The 16006-nt window shown below is 54.4% G+C and overlaps 1 protein-coding gene across 2 annotated transcripts in view; it reads left to right on the top strand.

Annotated features, from left to right (window-relative positions):
- BRD1 (bromodomain containing 1) overlaps window positions 1–13875 on the top strand; it is a 43229-nt gene extending 29354 nt beyond the window's left edge. Inside the window, exons 8-13 of one of the 2 annotated variants that reach the window (XM_087814988.1) lie at window positions 1165–1659; window positions 9911–10046; window positions 10325–10452; window positions 11015–11124; window positions 11366–11520; window positions 12451–13875. In XM_087814988.1, coding sequence (XP_087671114.1) covers window positions 1165–1659; window positions 9911–10046; window positions 10325–10452; window positions 11015–11124; window positions 11366–11520; window positions 12451–12634 — 1208 coding nt within the window. In that variant the 3' untranslated portion in view covers window positions 12635–13875. The remainder of the gene's footprint in view (window positions 1–1164; window positions 1660–9910; window positions 10047–10324; window positions 10453–11014; window positions 11125–11365; window positions 11521–12450) is intronic. The other variant, XM_016211707.2, reaches the window with a different exon arrangement.
- Window positions 13876–16006: the final 2131 nt, after the last annotated feature.

Below are 16006 nucleotides of genomic sequence, written 5' to 3'. Positions count from 1 at the left end.
CAGTGTCCAGGTCGGGTGTGCGTGCGCCCGCCACACAGCCTGATGCACGAGGGGAGTGTGTCCTGTGGCAGCTTTTTGTAGAGCCCCTCCCCTCGGTATTTGAGTCACCCGGGAGGTCGGTGCTCCCAGAAGCTTGGAGAGGCACCTGAGAGCATAAGGCCTGAGCCTGGTTGTTTCTGAGAGGTGGCAGAGTCCCCAAAGTCGGGAGTTCTCCAGCCTGGGCTGTGAGGGTGACGTGGACCCTCATGTGGTGCAGCTTTTCATTTTCAGAATGAACTTGGGGTTAAAGTGTTAACTTTATATCTTTCTAGTCCTTTGAAGGACTGCAGTTTTAATATAATAAATCTGTACCTAGATAACAAAAGTAAATACCACTTAGGGTCATTTAAATAGTTACTCTTGGCTGTAGGTCAAATGGCCTGTGGGACGGTGCTCATCGCAGGGGGTGTGACCTCGCATGGCGGCTGCTTGTCCCTGTAGGTCCGTCCTGCAGAGCCGCCTCCAGGGCTGAGGGCCAGAGCTCGGCTCCGGGTAGTTTGTTAGAAAATTTTAAAAGCCTGGGTTAAAATAGTCTTGTTCCAAAGATTGTATTTATTTTTAAAGTCAAGTTAAAAAAAGAAATTACATTGTAGCATTTTCAGAACATGGCGTAGAAGCCAGTGTGTCCTGAGAACTGCGGGGTTCTCCTTTCCTTAAAAGTCGTCCACAGCCTCAGCACTGCCTGCTTTGGGCATCGACTCAGGAGACCCTGGTCAGCAGTGAGGTGTGTATTTGCTTCTGTGAGCTGAGCTCTGGCCCAGGCCAGGACGGTGTGGGGACGCCCGGCTAGATCTTTAGTTATGTGAACAGTTTCTCCTCCTCAAGGTAAGTGAATTGTTGATTGTAGGAATCGTCACGCACTCGAACGATGTGTTTAATGTTGGCGAATGTGAAGTCATCTTTCCCAGCTGTTCCCGGAGAGGCCAGGGCGCCAGGCACCTCAGCCTGTGGGGTTAGGGAGACACCAATGTGACCGACGGCCCCACTGCCCCCAGACAGCTGTGTGTGATGCTTTGTTTCCTTAATTGAATTAGTGTTTTGGTGGACTTCACATTTATAGTAAGTTTTATAATAGATTTTATAACTACCAGTTTTCAAAAATCACTTTATTTATAATTTTTTCAGGAGATAAATCTCCCCCTAAACTTGAACCATCAGATGCATTACCTCTTCCTTCAAACTCGGAGACTAATTCAGAACCACCAACCCTCAAACCAGTAGAACTCAACCCAGAGCAGAGTAAACTATTCAAAAGAGTCACATTTGATAATGAATCACATAGCACTTGCACTCAGAGCGCACTGGTAACCGGACACCCTGCAGAGCCCACCCTCGCCTGCAGTGGCGATGAGCCGGCGGCGGCCTCCGCGGGGGCGGAGCCAGCAAGCGATGTAAACAGACGCACTTCTGTTCTCTTCTGCAAATCGAAAAGTGTAAGCCCCCCAAAGTCTGCCAAGAACACTGAAACCCAGCCAACTTCTCCTCAGCTAGGGACCAAAACCTTTTTGTCTGTAGTCCTTCCGAGGTTGGAGACTCTTCTGCAGCCAAGAAAAAGGTCGCGGAGCACCTGCGGCGACTCTGAGGTGGAAGAGGGGTCCCCAGGAAAGCGCCTGGACACAGGTAAATGCCTTGGCGCCCTCACTGCGCCCTTCCCTTCTCCTCTGGGTTCTGAGGGCACAGTCGTCAGGAGTGCCATCCAGCTGTGGTGTGTCAGTTCACTCTCCACAGTTTTCTGAATTTCCAGATGAGAAGACAGATGGTACATTTTTTTCTTTGAAAAGCCCTAACGTGTAGGTCTGAGGGGCACTCTTGAGGGGTGGCCACTGGCCACTGTCGGCCTGGCTTGGGTGGTCCTGCTTGTTCTCCCTCTGAGTTTGTACACCAGGAGGGGCTCCAGAGGGGCTCCTTCTGCAGGTGGTATGTGTGCAGGCACCCTGATGGCCTGGGACAGGCTGAGTCTGGCTCATGGAGCCCACTGGAGGACGCTTGTCTGGTGGTGCCGAGGGGCTGGAAGTCTGCAGCATGTCGGGTGTCCCTCCTGAGGACAGGATGGTGTGGGCCCTGGGAAAGGCTTGTCCTTGGGCTTCACGGGCTTCACACAGCACTGAGCCCGCTGATTAAAGGACCTCCTGATACGCTGTCACTGTTCCGTGTGGCCCTGTGAATATAGGAATTATCGTGTCCTGCTAAAGCAACACTTGCAAATGTCTCTCCTTTACTAGCAAGCTTTATAACTTAAGTTAGTTCAGTTAACTAAGCAAGAAGTTTCCACAGGTGGCTTTGGCCAACAGCGCTTTCCTGGGATTCCAGCGCTGAGCTGGAAGGAGGCGCCTGAGCTCTCCTGCAGCCTGTGTCTCAGCCTAGAACTAAAGTGGAAGTGTGTTTGTCACTGATAGTGGTGCGACTGTGATCATCTGCATCCCTTGGACTCTTGTCTTGGACTGAAGCCTGGTGTGTGTTTCTCATTGGTCCATCTGTTGCATCCAGACGAGAAGTGTACTCTTTTCTGGCCACCCTGCTGTCAGGGCACTTTTCTCAGTTGGCCGGGGGGTGTGAGGCTGGGTGAGCAGCAAGCAAGTGTGCCTCCTGGAGCCTCCAGGGCAGGGTCCAGTGGAGGGTGGAGGGCCATCCCCTCCTGCACACTTCCATCCCGTGGCCGAGGCATCCACGTGGAGGAGACACTCCAGCAGGTGTCTACTATGGGTGTGAGTCCTGCACTTTGACAGACAGTTCATTCTTCTTGTTGCCAAAGTAGTTTCTTGTAAATTTCATTTTAACATGTAGGGAACTTTTACACATGCAGTTAATTTTATAGAAATTCTCTACCCACATCCCTTATTATTTTGATATGTTAATATCAAGTTGGAGTTCTTTAATAATTTGTTAAAACCATTGAATGTCTAAGTAATGTAGAGTCCCTTCAATGTTTTGTAGGATGCAGGTAAAGGTAGAGATAGCACTCACTTCAGCGCTGGGGAATTTCCCTTTACTGTGCTGTGGCCTTTCTTAGGAAATGTCGTGAAGCTTGTTTTCCAAGTGTTCTGGGAAGTCCTCGAAGTTAGCAGTCGCAGGGGAGTCCATGTGTTGTGTATTTACTTGGCAGTAGCTCAGGGTCCTGGCCGATGGCTCCCTGGTCTGGGCACCCGCCCCACGCCACATCCTCTGACTGCCCTTTCTGCAGCACACTTGCAGGGCACTGTTGGTCAAGCAACACTGAAAAGCTGGTGTCCCAGAAGTGGCCAGCCAGGCCCTGCGGTGGCCCTCGCCTGACCCTTTGGGTCCTGTTGGAGCCAGTACCACCCTGTGGGCCTCCAATTGTTGGGTGAGGTTCCACCAGCCTGGCAGTCCTGGCGTCCAGGGGGCTCTTGCACTTGCTCACCAGATGTCCCTTGTAGGAAGTAACATACCCCTCCAGCCTTTCCCCATCTGAGTGGAAGGTTTCACACGTGGTGACCTTGGGCCTTGAAGGAGTGTCTGTGCCCTGTGGTCCTGACTGAAACGCAGGTCTCTGCTTTCTTATTTCAGAGTGGCAGTAAGTCAGTGGATGCACAATGAGGCCTCATGCTCCTGTAGTAGCTCTGGGGCAGAGCGCCGGCCGATGTTGCCACCCTTCCACTTCTGGCCTCGCTCACTTGGGTCTGCGGCTCTGCACACCTGGACCTCTTGCTCCGAGCTTGCAGCCTTCGCAGTCTGGATGTGAAATAGTCTGGGCCTCCGATCGCCCATACATTCATCCGCGTGCTCTGCCTGCCTTGTAGGGAGCTCTCTGGGTCCCACTGCACACTGCAGGATTTCCAAATTAGAGTAAACACTGATGTGTTCCTTTTGAGACACCAGCCCCGTGGGCTCCATCAAAAGCAGCGTGTCAGGCCCTGTGGGAGGGCTAGCACACCTGCCTCTGCTCCTGTCACGCCCGCAGAGCTGCAGTTGGCTAGCTTCTTTCTTCTCTTAACTTATTTCCAGCAATGAACCACAGGCCAGAACTTCGGTGCCACTTGTCTCTGCTGAGACTCCTGCTGCGTGATTCCCACTGTGTGTGCGTGCTTGTGTGTGTGTGTGTGTGTGAGGGGCAGAGGGGGAGAGAGGGACTCTTTCACGTCTTTGGCTGTTTGGGGCACCCGCTGGTCTGTTCATGTCTTCAGTCAGACTAAACGGCCTTTTCGCTGTTTTCCAGGTTCTCATTTTAACTGCTAACATGCTGGGTAGTACACTCTTGGGATCCTAATTACTTTCTCTTACTCAACTTGGATTGGAGTTCTGCTGAGGGGTCATTTTGGAACGCAGAGAGCTTGCTGCGCCCTTGCATTTCACATAATTCTCTGGATGATATTGGAAGCATCAGTCCAGCCACCCTCCAAAAACACTAACACCAGCACATGGAGGAGACCTGTCCCCTCTAAGTCAGATCCAGGCGCCCCAGGAGGAACTGCCTGGTGCACAGGCTCAGCTGGCAGGGGCGCTGCCTCGGCCATCCCTGTGGACTTAGTGGTGGCTCAGATCTCCTCTCACATACACAGAGGACTCACTGGATAGATTCTGGTCACGCTCTCAGCACGCGCAGGACCGGGCCTCACACGACCCACGTACTCCACACGGCACAGCTGGAAGATCCTTGGCTGTTAGCATTTGTGTCTCTGTGTCCTGACCTCCCTCCCTCTTCACTTCCTTTCCTTCTTTCCCTCCTGGCCAGGCTGTCCCTGAGGGTTGTTGAGCAGGGGAAGCTGTGTGTCTTCACCACAGCCAGCGCCACTGCAGGGAGCACAGCCTTGCCTGCAAGACGGAGGCATCTGTGCCTGGTGCTCTGTGCTTCCCAACACGTGGCGTCTTCGTGGAGCTGGTCTAGGCACAAACAGGGCGGTGTTCTGATGTTTTTATTGAAGGTTGACACATGCACATGAAATGCACTTCTCTCACCAATAGTAAAAATAAAAGTATGTGAACAAGATGGTGGGCTCACCCCCTGCTCTGGGAGGCTGCGTGTGGTTGCCGTGCCTGCTGGCCTCTGAAGCTGGTCCCATGTTTGACCCCATGTCGTGTTTGGGGGAGCTGCGTGGCAGCCCAGGTGGAGCACTTACGTTCGCACCACGTGGCCCGGGGTGGATGGCGGTGACCGCAGCCCACTCTTTGCTTTTCCGCTCACCGGCTGCCACCCAGAAGGTACTTCAAGGACCAGTGAGGGCGTGTTGGGTGTGGACCTCACTGTCACACGGGGGGGGGGCTTTGCGCCACTGGCCGTGAAGACCAGACGGAAGGCCCAGCCTCAGTGAACTTTTTCTGAAGAGGCCCCTCAGCCACCCCATGGGGCCCCTCTTCCGCACACCGCCTGGGGATGCCTGGGAAGGCCCAGAGGGGGTGGGAGAGCCTGGCCAGGGTGCCTCTTGGCTTGGTCAGGTCTTTGGGGCAGAGGAAGGTTTCTCTTTGCTTTGTCTCCTGTGAGCCCTGGGGGACCCGGGCCCGGATGTTCTGGGGAGGCACAGCTTAGGTGCTAGAGAACATTGGCCTGTTTCGAGGGCCACCCTGTCTTGTCCTCATAGCACGTTGACTGGCTTTCAGCCTTCAGAGTGCTCCTCATGCTGAGGTAGTTGCTGAGATGGCTCCGCTGCACATGTGGCTGGGTGCTTGGGGCTGAGGGCGCCTGCTGCTGGGGTGGCCTTCAGCCCACCTCCACAGACCTCCAGGACCTACCCCACTGAGCGTTGTTTCATGTCCTCGCAGGGTCTCCAAGGCAGTACCTCACGGGCTCCGTGAGCTGCCGGTGGCAGGAAGGGTTTGCATAGGGAGCCTGTGAGGGAGAGGGACAGTGACAGGTGCTTGGTGATATTTCACAGGTAACAGGTAACCTGTGTGCGGGCTGCTCGTCCCCTGCTGAGTGTCCTTAAAGGTGGGAGGGAGGCCTGGTCCTTGTCATCTCTGAGGTGAGGCCTCCCCACTGCTCAGCCTTTTCCCCTTAGTGTCCCCTGGGTGCCTGGCTTTAGGTCGCTCTGTTCTTGGGGGATCCAATTGTCCCGGGCAGTGAATCCCGTGCCCTCCTGGGAAGTAACTTCCTCCCTGGAGGACCCTGAGGTGGAGGTGTGGCCGTTCCTCTGCTCTTCTGTTTCCCAGGGGTGTGGGCTCGAGTCGGGCCTTTCACGTAAGGGGGGCTCACTGCCTTTTCAACATGGTTTGGTAGCTGCTTACAAATGTGAGATTACAAAAGGAGGTAACAGCCTGATAGTCTGCAGTTACTGCTTATAAATATGAGTTAGTTTTAAAGTTAAAAGTACTAAGATTTTTTTTTAAATTCTCATCTGAGGATATTTTTTCCATTGTTTTTTCAGAGAGAGAAAGAATCGATGTGAGAGAGACAGATCAATTGGTTGCCTCCCACATGCTCCCTGACCGGGGCTGGTGATCGAGCCTGCAACCCAGCTACGTGCCCTTGGCCAGAATCAAACCCGGGACCCTTCAGTCTGCGGGCCAACGCTCTAACCACTTAGCTACACTGGCCAGGGCAAAAGTACTGAGATTTTCTTACAGCCAGTGGTAACACCTCCAACAGAGGTGGAGCAGATGTCTGATGGATTTACTGAGGAAACAAGAGCTGTAGTCTGCTCAGGGAGCCACAGGACTCACTCTCTGCACTTTTAATTCTTAGCTGCCATTGGGGTTTATTCATCTCCTTTAAAAAGCAAGTCATATTTATTGAGAAATTGAGAAAAAAATTCAGGGACACCTTGGACTGTGGATTAGGCTCCAGACCACAATAAAACAGATTTCGCAATAAAGTGAGTCACATGAACACTGGTGTCCCAGTGTGTATAAAAGTTATGTTTACACTACACTGTAGTCTGTTAAGTTTTTGATAGCATTATGTCTAAAGTAAAGAATGTGTATACCTTAATTTTAAAAAATTTATTGAAAGAAAATGCTAGCCCTCATCTGAGCAAGCGCAGTCCTGTTGCCGGTGCAGGGCCTTGCCTTGGTGTTGATGGCGGCGAGCTGACAAGGGTGGTCTGAAGTGGGGGTAGCCTGGCAGTTTCTTAAAGGGAGACATTGGAGGTTTTGTGCCAAGTGACTCTTCCTCATGAACGGTTTCCCTGCAGCATTTTACCCACAGGACTTTCAGAATTACAGCCAGTCCTCAGGCCCTGCCCCTGCTCTGCCAGCCAAGTTTGTGACACTCTAAGTTCTTTGTTGTCGCTTCTTCACAGCATCCTCACCAGAGTGCGTCCATCCCTACAAACCCCCGCCCTTCTCTGCCCATCCACAAGCACCTCCCCTCCACAAATCCGGTCAGGAGTTGGCAGCAGTTCAGTCCCATCCTCAGGCCCCGCCACCAACTCCAGTTCTCTCGCTGTCTCCACCACGTGCAGTCACTTCCTCACTGACGTCGTGAGCCCTCCAAGGCAGCCGTGAGGGCTGGAACCCGCGTCTTCCAGACTCCTGTGAATGTTGCTCTGTCGACCTCTTCCCAGGAATCACTAATGTTCTTAGTGGCGTCTGGAATGGTGAAGTCCTTTCCTTTCTTTAAATAGATATTTATTGATTTCAGAGAGAGTAAGGGAGAGGGAGAGAGAGAAACATCAATGACAAGGGTCATTGATCAGCTGCCTCCTGCTTGCTCCCTACTGGGGATCGAGCCCACACCTGGGCATGTGCCCTGAAGAACCACCATCTCCTGGATCATAGGTCGGTGCTCAGCCGCTGAGCTATGCCAGCCGAGCAGTGAAACCCTTTCGGTTTACTGCCCTGATCCATTGGAGGAATCACCACGGCAGCTCTAGCTTCCAAAATGTAGTATTTCTTTAGTAATAAGACTCGAATGTCTAAATTAGTGTTTGACCCAAGACCTACAGAAAGGCATGAAAACAACATTCATCTCATCATCCATCTCCATCTGTGCTCTTGGGTGACCAGATGCATTGTCAGTGAGCAGTAAAATTTGGAAAGAATCCCTTTTTCTGAGCGGTAGGTCTCAACAGTCGGCTTAAATTACTCAGCGAGCTGTGTTGCACACAGGTGTGCTGTCACCAGGCTTTGTTGTCCATTCACAGATCCAGGCAGAGCAGATTCAGCATCATTCTTAAGGGCCCAGGATTTTCTAAGTGGTCGGTGAGCACTGGCTTCAACTTAGAGTCACAGCTGCATGAGCCCCTAGCAAGAGCCTGTCTGTCCTGTGGGGCCAGGCCCTGACTTCTCCTCTCAGCTGTGGAAGTCCTGGATGGCGTCTTCTCCCAGCAGGAGGCTGGTTCGTCTCTACTGAGGCTGTTGAAGAGCCTGCTGTCGAGTGTAGCCTCCTTCAGGAACCATCTTAGTGGATCTTCTGGGTAACCTGCTGCAGCTTCTGGCTCAGCACTTGCTGCCTCACCTGCCCTTCTCTGTCATGGAGATGGCGTCTCTCCTTCAGCTTCATGAACCGAGCTCCACCAGCTTCAGGCTTTTCTTCTGCAGCCTCCTCACCTCTCAGCTTTCACAGAGCTGAAGAGTGAGGGCCTTGCTCTGGATGAGGCTTTGGCTTCAGGGAGTGTTGTGGCTGGTGTGATCTTCCATCCAGACCAATAAAACTCTCCACATCAGCAAGAAGGCCGTTTCTCTCTCTCATCACTTGTGTGCTCACTGGAGCAGCACTTTCAATTTCCTTCAGGAACGTTTCCTTGGCATCACAGTTGGGCTGTTTGGTGCAAGAGACCTGGCTTTCAGCTTATCTCGGCTTTGGACATGCCTTCCTCACCACGCTAATCATGTGTAGCTTTTGATTGAAAGTGAGGGACGAGCAACCCTTCCTTTCCCTTCAACACTTGGAGGCCATTATAGGATATTAGTAGTTCTCATTTCAGCCTTGTTGTGTCTCAGGGAGTAGGGAGGCCCAAGGAGAGGGAGAGAGACGGGGGACGGTTGGTGGAGCAGTGAGAACACGCAGCATTTGTTAGTTAAGTTCGCCGTCTTATATGAGTGCAGTTTATGGGGCCCCAGATAATTACAGTAGTGACGTTAAAAGTCACTGATCACAGATCACCATGACGACGTGATGACAGTGATGAGCACAGGCTGGTGGGAAATGGTGCTGATAGGCTTGCTGGATGCTGGTTTGCACGGACCTGCAGTTTGTACACGGGTTGTGCAAGTGAGGGGTCTGCACCAGTGTCCTCCAGGCCTGAGGTGGTAGCAGGGGATGTGGCCACTGTGCTATTTTGTTCACATAATCAGGCTCTTTGGGAGGAAGGTTTCGAGGTTGACCTGGCCAAGAGCACGTCTCGAGGACAGAGGTGCTGCGACTGCCTGGTGAGCACCGGCTCCCTGGGCGTGGCGCCGGCTTAGCCTTCGGCTCCCCCTACGAGGTTAGCCAGGAATCTGTGTTCTTTTAAAGTGTTTCAAAGTGATTTTGAGGTTCTTGTCAATACTTGTCTTTTGAAAAAGGGTTTTTCTCAAACTTAGACTTTTGTTCCCATGTGAAGCTCCACTGTGGAAGCCACTCTTGGGCATCTTGCTCCACGGCCAGGGCCCTGCCTGGCCTGGCCTCCAAGGGGCCTGGGGCAGGCATGACTTGTCCCCAGGTGCACCAGATGCACACGCGTGCGGTTCCCTCCGTCTGGGAACAAACAGCTGGTGCCCTTTCTCTGCCTTCGTGGAGCCTGTTGAACACCTGACTTTCTAGGAAGAGCACCTCTGGAGACCAGTGTTCTCTGAACCAGTTTGATCTGAATCTGTGATGCTTTGCTAACCTTTGTTTCATTGCACAAGGACTGTCTCCTGTGTGGTGCTTGGGGGTTTGGGGTAACAACCAAGATGCTGTCAGGCCGCTTAGACGAGAGGAGATTCTGGTTCAGAGGGGACTCGCGCTCGGAGCCGCTGGCTCTGGCAGTGGGACTCAGGCGCCTCGTGTCTGTTGCAGGTCTCACCAATGGCTTTGGGGGCTTGAGGAGCGAGCAGGAGCTGGGTGTCGTCCCCGGGAGGAAAGCTGCGCCCCGGCGACGCTGCGCCTCCGAGTCCAGCATCTCCTCCAGCAGCAGCCCGCTCTGCGACGCCAGGTGGGCCCAGCCTCTGTCCCGTGGGTGGCTTCCTGTCACAGGTTAACCTGTTTATAGAACTTAACCAGAGAAGTGGAAGTGCCGCTGCATGAACACGCGACGGTGGTTACCTCGTGCCGCGTCTTCTCCTCACGCAGCCTGGCCTTTGTTGACACAGCAGCAGCACAGCCCTGGCCGTCTGCCATGCGCAGCCCACTCTGCCTGCTCCCTTGTGGGCTGAGGTGGGGCTTTGACTCGGGGGCCCGCTAGGTGCTGACGGGGCTCTGCTTTCCCCGCAGTTTCAGTGCTCCCAAGTGTGGCCGTGGCAAGCCTGCCCTGGTGCGCAGGCACACCCTGGAGGACCGCAGCGAGCTGATTTCCTGCATCGAGAACGGCAACTATGCCAAGGCGGCCAGGATTGCAGCTGGTGAGTGCACACCCAGGCCCCTCTCGGTGTCTCTCTGGCCAGGACTCCCAGAAGGCAGCACGTCAGGTGTCCACCGTGGACGCTGCGTCTGCCTTCTGCCTTAGGGCGCCCTTGGTGTGCCCTGACCTCCCCCCTCGAAAGTGCTGGCTGCTGCTCACGGAGTGAGGTGGGTATGCTGAGCCACAGGCAGGCCTGCAGGCTGGGTCTGCGCAGCACCCCTGGGTGCCGTGGGGGAAGCCATGCTTTTGTCCTGCATGTTGTCATTTGGTGTGGAGCCTCAGTTCCACATGCTCCTGGTCGTCAGACACCGTGGAGGCTGCCCAATGCTTGTTTAGGCTCAGGTGTGATTTGCAGCCCGCTGTGAGACTATAGGTGTGTGTACACGTGTGTGTGTGCCCCCAGCTTCCAGCTTCTAGAGGAGGCCGGAACAGGTGCACGGTGACCTTCCTCTTTGGGGTGGGGTTGCTGCATGGGGACCACATGCATCCTACTGGGGTGGCCTCACGCATGCCGGGTGCTCTGCATCCTTCAGTTGACTCACTTCTGTTCCTTCTTCCTCCAGAAGTGGGTCAGAACAGCATGTGGATCTCAACAGATGCTGCGGCCTCCGCGCTCGAGCCTCTGAAGGTGGTGTGGGCCAAGTGTAGCGGCTACCCCTCCTACCCCGCCCTGGTGAGCCCAGACACGTGGGCATGGGGGTCGGTGCTGCTGCCCTGGGGGCCCCCAGGTCCAGAGCTGTCCCACCAGCATTGTGGGGCAGGTGTCCTGTGAGCTGCTGCCGAGAGACCCACGTGCAGGGTGTCGGGGCCAGGAGAGGAGTCCTTCAAAGCTCACCTCCCGCTGGGGCCCAAGACGTCCTGCCAGGGAGCAGGGCCAGCGCTCAGATGTGACTGCTTGTATCCTCCTTCGGCAGATCATTGACCCTAAGATGCCGCGAGTGCCTGGCCACCACAACGGGGTCACCATCCCGGCCCCGCCGCTGGACGTGCTGAAGATTGGCGAGCACATGCAGACCAAGGCCGACGAGAAGCTGTTCCTCGTTCTCTTCTTCGACAACAAGAGGAGCTGGTGAGTGGCGGGGGCCTGCGGGGACGTGTTTGCGATGCTGATGCTGGGAGCTGCTCAGGCCTCACGGGACACCACTTGCAGAACTTCGGCCAGGTCTCCGCTCCATCAGCTTTGTCTCCCTCTTGCTTGGGTGCAGCATCTCCATTTCTTACCTTTGTGGTCCACCTGTACTCACTGCCCTCAGATGGGCCCCCAGCCCTGGTGCTCTGCCAGGAGACACCCCGACCGTGCTCCTCTTGAGTGCAGGTGTGTGCTGGTTGGCTGTACACGGGTGTGGCTGACCCCACAGCACTGCTCGGGGTGAAAGCTCACTGCTGATGGCAGCTTCCAGGCGATTTCAGCAGAGATTCTCTGATCCTCAGAGCCACAGTCCCTCTGTGCCGAGGCTGCTTGGTGTGCAGGGGCCATGCGGCCTTTAAGAGGGCAAAACAGCTGCTTTCAGTGTGTTTGGTGTGGCACCCTCCAGGGGGTCGGGGGTGCAGGGCCTTCCTGGACCTGGCAGGGCTGTCTCGGGGGCACCCGCCAGCATCGGCACGGTTGGCAGGATTGGGTTTGTGTGTTGAGCTGGTGGCCCTTGGTGATCACTTAGGAAAGACACGGGAGGCTGTCGGGGCCTCCAGGACACAGTGGCCTTTAGGGAATCTTGGAGGAGAGGAGGTGACCACCTGGTTTTCCTGCCTCCCTGAGCCGCCACCCTCCAGAGGTTCAGTGGGAGGGGAGGATTGTGTCCCTGCCCCTCAGCCCCCAAGCTAACCAGGCCAGCAGCTTAGGGGCCCCTGCTCTGGGGTTTTCCCGAGGAGGCTCCTGCCTGCCTTCTGCCCCTCAGCACGCGTGTCTCCAAAGGGCCTGAGTTGTCGGATGTGAGGTGAAGCCTTGTGCACTGCGTGTGCGGGCAGTTCTCACTGTTGCCGTCTCTCTTCTTTTAAAAAGGCAGTGGCTCCCTAAGTCCAAGATGGTTCCCCTTGGCATCGATGAGACGATAGACAAGTTAAAAATGATGGAGGGGAGGAACTCCAGCATCCGGAAGGCCGTGAGGATCGCCTTTGACCGAGCCATGAACCACCTGAGCCGCGTGCACGGGGAGCCGGCCAGCGACCTCAGCGACATCGACTGAGGGGCCGCCTCCGCCTTGTCCATATGTTGATAAGCTGTACATGTTTGTATATTGTTCAAAACCTAACTTATTGTGGTTTTTAGCTCTACTTCTTTAATTCTTTTTCCCCGGGGAGGGGGGAGGTTTTATTTCCAAGTTTTCTATGAAACCACCCCTGCCTCGGCGCTCTGAGAACGGCAGGGCCCATCTTCCCAGCGGCCGCCCGTCGTGGTCACACCGGAGGGCGCCGCTGCATCACTTTCTTTGATCCATAGCTTTTTTTAAAAGAGACTTTTGAATGTTTAATAATTTTGTAAATCATACTCTTTACGCAAGTACCCGTTATTTAATAAGGTGGGATGTAAATTTACAATGACAAATGTGTATTTTAAGAAAGAAAATGACATATTTTGAGTGGTACTTTGTGGAAAGAGGTAGAGAGTAAATTTCTGCCGTGTACATCACCTGCAAATCACCAAAAACACTCCGCCGCCCCGTGCGGGCCGGGCGGGCGCTTCCTCTGGGTGTCGCCGTCCTGTCCCTGGTCGTCCTTGCCCACCCGCCAGCCTCCCGGCCGCCCCAGCCACCCACGGGGTGCCCCCAGCGGATTATTTATTGTAGAAAGTATATTCACTTGCTTTATAATGAAGAATAAATTGCAGAAGTATATTGATGAGCATTTTATACAGGCACATACACCTCCGACCGCTGCGGAGCGGGCGCGGTGCTGTACAGACTGGCTGTGTCTTCGGTTTTGTAACTCGTACTGTTTACAGTGAGGGGCTTTCTGTACCTTGTTCGACTTAGGACCCTTTGGTAGCAATAGAAACTTTGGATACATTTTGTATGGTACCTGTGATGTACATAGAACTAGTCTTTTATTTTATTTTTAAGAGGTAAAGCATTATGTTAGGGGAAAGGTAGGGTGGGTTTCCAAAACTGCATTTTTTTATATTAAAAAATAAAGTCGAGATTTGGACGGTGTGGCCATTTCATTCCTACGTCCCCGGAGTGCTGGTCGGCGGGCGTCCGGAGGCTGGCCGGGGTCCCGTGTCCCGTGGCCTGTCCCCACGGCTCAGCTCACCCAGGACGCAACATGCCTTCATCTTAACGTTCATGGGATGGCATTATTTATTACTTTAGCTGATCATATTTTTATTCTAAACTAGTAGTTTGAAATTTTTAAGTGTTTTTTTCCTTTTCCGTCTCCGTTGTTTGTAATGTCTCCACAGAAACTTGAAAATAAATGTCTGCCTCTGATAGTTCTGTCCCATGTCTGACAGACACTTTCTACCTGCTGTTGTCCATCTCAGAAGACCTGTTGTGGGTGAGCTGAGGCTGTTCTCAGAGAAGGGCCCACCCTGAGCCCAGAGCTGGGGCAGGTGCGCCCTCCACAGGCTGTGGGAAGGTGCTGTCACACCTGAGCTGAGTGGGGCGGTGATGTTTGGAGCTCTTCGGTGGCATCAGCTGCAGCTGAATCTTGCATCTCAGTGTGTCAGGCCTGGGCTGGGCTACAGGCGCTGGCCTGGGTGTCTCGGCTGTAGGAGAGCAGGAAGGTGTCTGGGTGGAGTCTGTTGTCCTGGGAGACTGTAGACCACCAGGGTGGCACTTTGCTCTAACCCAGCTTGTCTCCTTTTGTGTCTGACCCACGTTCAGGCCGATTGGAAGCGTTTAGTGGATACTGTGGATTTCTGTCCCTTGCACGGTGGTCGAAAGTGCTCACACCTACCTTTGGCTCTGGATGGTGGGCAGTGTCGGGCGACCCAGCCCTCACCTGGGTTCCAGGCTCTGGATGGGGCTGGGCAGGGGGTGGCGTGGGTTGTCTTGGGACTGCTGTTTGTTGGAGGGGCAGACCCTGGAGGTCTGGGTCAGTGCACTGCAGGGGTGTCCTGGAGGTGCTGGAGGCCTGTGCCCAGCAGAGGCAGTGGGGCCTTTAGGAAGGAGGAGCCTGGGTGCACTCAGGGTGGGGGGCCCACCCTGGGAGGCTGCAGTCACTGGAGGGAGTGGGACCCCTGTGGGCTCATGGTGTTGCTGCCCCCTCCCTCAGGGCTGCAGGAGCAGAGCCAAGCTCTGTCATAATCCAAAGGCTCATTTTAAAAATTCATTTCAGTAAAAAGAAACTCGATGTGCAGTGTGGTCAAAACACTTGATTACGGCCGAGCTACAAGGCTCAGTGTGGGCACAGTGTCCCTGTTGTCTGCTGGTTTACACACAGGATGTATTTAAAAATAAATGCTTTGCTGTCCTGGAGAGGATGTTTTATTTGGTCTTAAAAAGTGATGTACACCAAGATATTGAAAATTAAAAATTCATCAGCGCTTTGGGGCTCCGTCTGTGGCCCACGAGACATGGGGGGGGTTTGTCCACGTTGAGGGGCTGACCTTGGGCCTTTTCTTTAGAGACCACAGGCTCCCCAGGGAGATGCGTGGGTGGCGGAGTGCACCAGCCACCTTGGAGGGCCAGTGCTGGGCCCCATTTCCAGGGCAGCCACACCTGAAAGTGTCCTCTTCTGTGAACGCGTCTTGTGACATCTCGTTACAGCATTTTTCCTGCCATGAATGAAATTCCCTTCGGACCCAGCTCCAGTCCTGCAGAGGGACTCCCACCTGGAAGCCGAAGCCCCCAGACCCTCCAGACCCCACCTCTGCTCCCTCCACCTGCTGCCCAGAAGGGGATCCCCAGGGGGCGAGAGGGCTGAGGGCTGAGGTTTTGGGGCCTGAGTCTCTGCACCTGTGTCCAGGTTGGTGGGGACAGGACGCAGAGGTCCCAGCCAGAGAGGGTGGAGCCAGGCCTTACCGTGGTTACTAAGACAGCCCATGTTCCAAAGTGGCTGCTGTGGCTCCCCTCCCCTTGGCGCCCCCCCCCCCCCCGGCCCTGTGGCCTGTACCTGTGGCAGCTGTGGGGCTACCGTCAGGGGACTGACAACATCTGAGGCCAGGCTGGACTTCCAAGTGGGCCTTCAGCTCAGCAGAATTTTGGGTACTGTGTCCACCTGGAGGCTGAATTTCTGTTTGATGAATAGACAATAGTCATGAAAATACATGTTTTTATTCTTAACCCACTGAGCGTTTATGCTCCAGTGACAATGTGGTGAGAATGTGACTAATGAATGACCATGAGCTTGGTGTTGGTGGGCGATGCTGAGGGGCCTGGGCAGCTGCAGCCCCGTGTACCTCCAGGACATACCCCGAGCCCCAGCCGGCACCTGGGCCGTGGGCAGCGGTGCCTTCGGCCTTTAATGACCCCGTGTTCCTGTAAACACGAGCTTTCTACCTAAGTCACTACACGTGACCAGTAGGCTGCGGCCTGTGACAGCTGAATGTCCCAGGTGAGCGGCACGTTTGTTCTAATTTACACAAAGCAGATGCTGCAACTTGACTGTGGCCCAAGTGA

This window comes from Miniopterus natalensis, chromosome 2 (genome assembly GCF_054644295.1).
Source record: "Miniopterus natalensis isolate mMinNat1 chromosome 2, mMinNat1.hap1, whole genome shotgun sequence".
In the NCBI taxonomy this organism is placed as follows: Eukaryota; Metazoa; Chordata; class Mammalia; order Chiroptera; family Miniopteridae; genus Miniopterus; species Miniopterus natalensis.
Note: the sequence above shows the minus strand (reverse complement) of the source record. Positions and strands in the feature narration are given on the sequence as shown.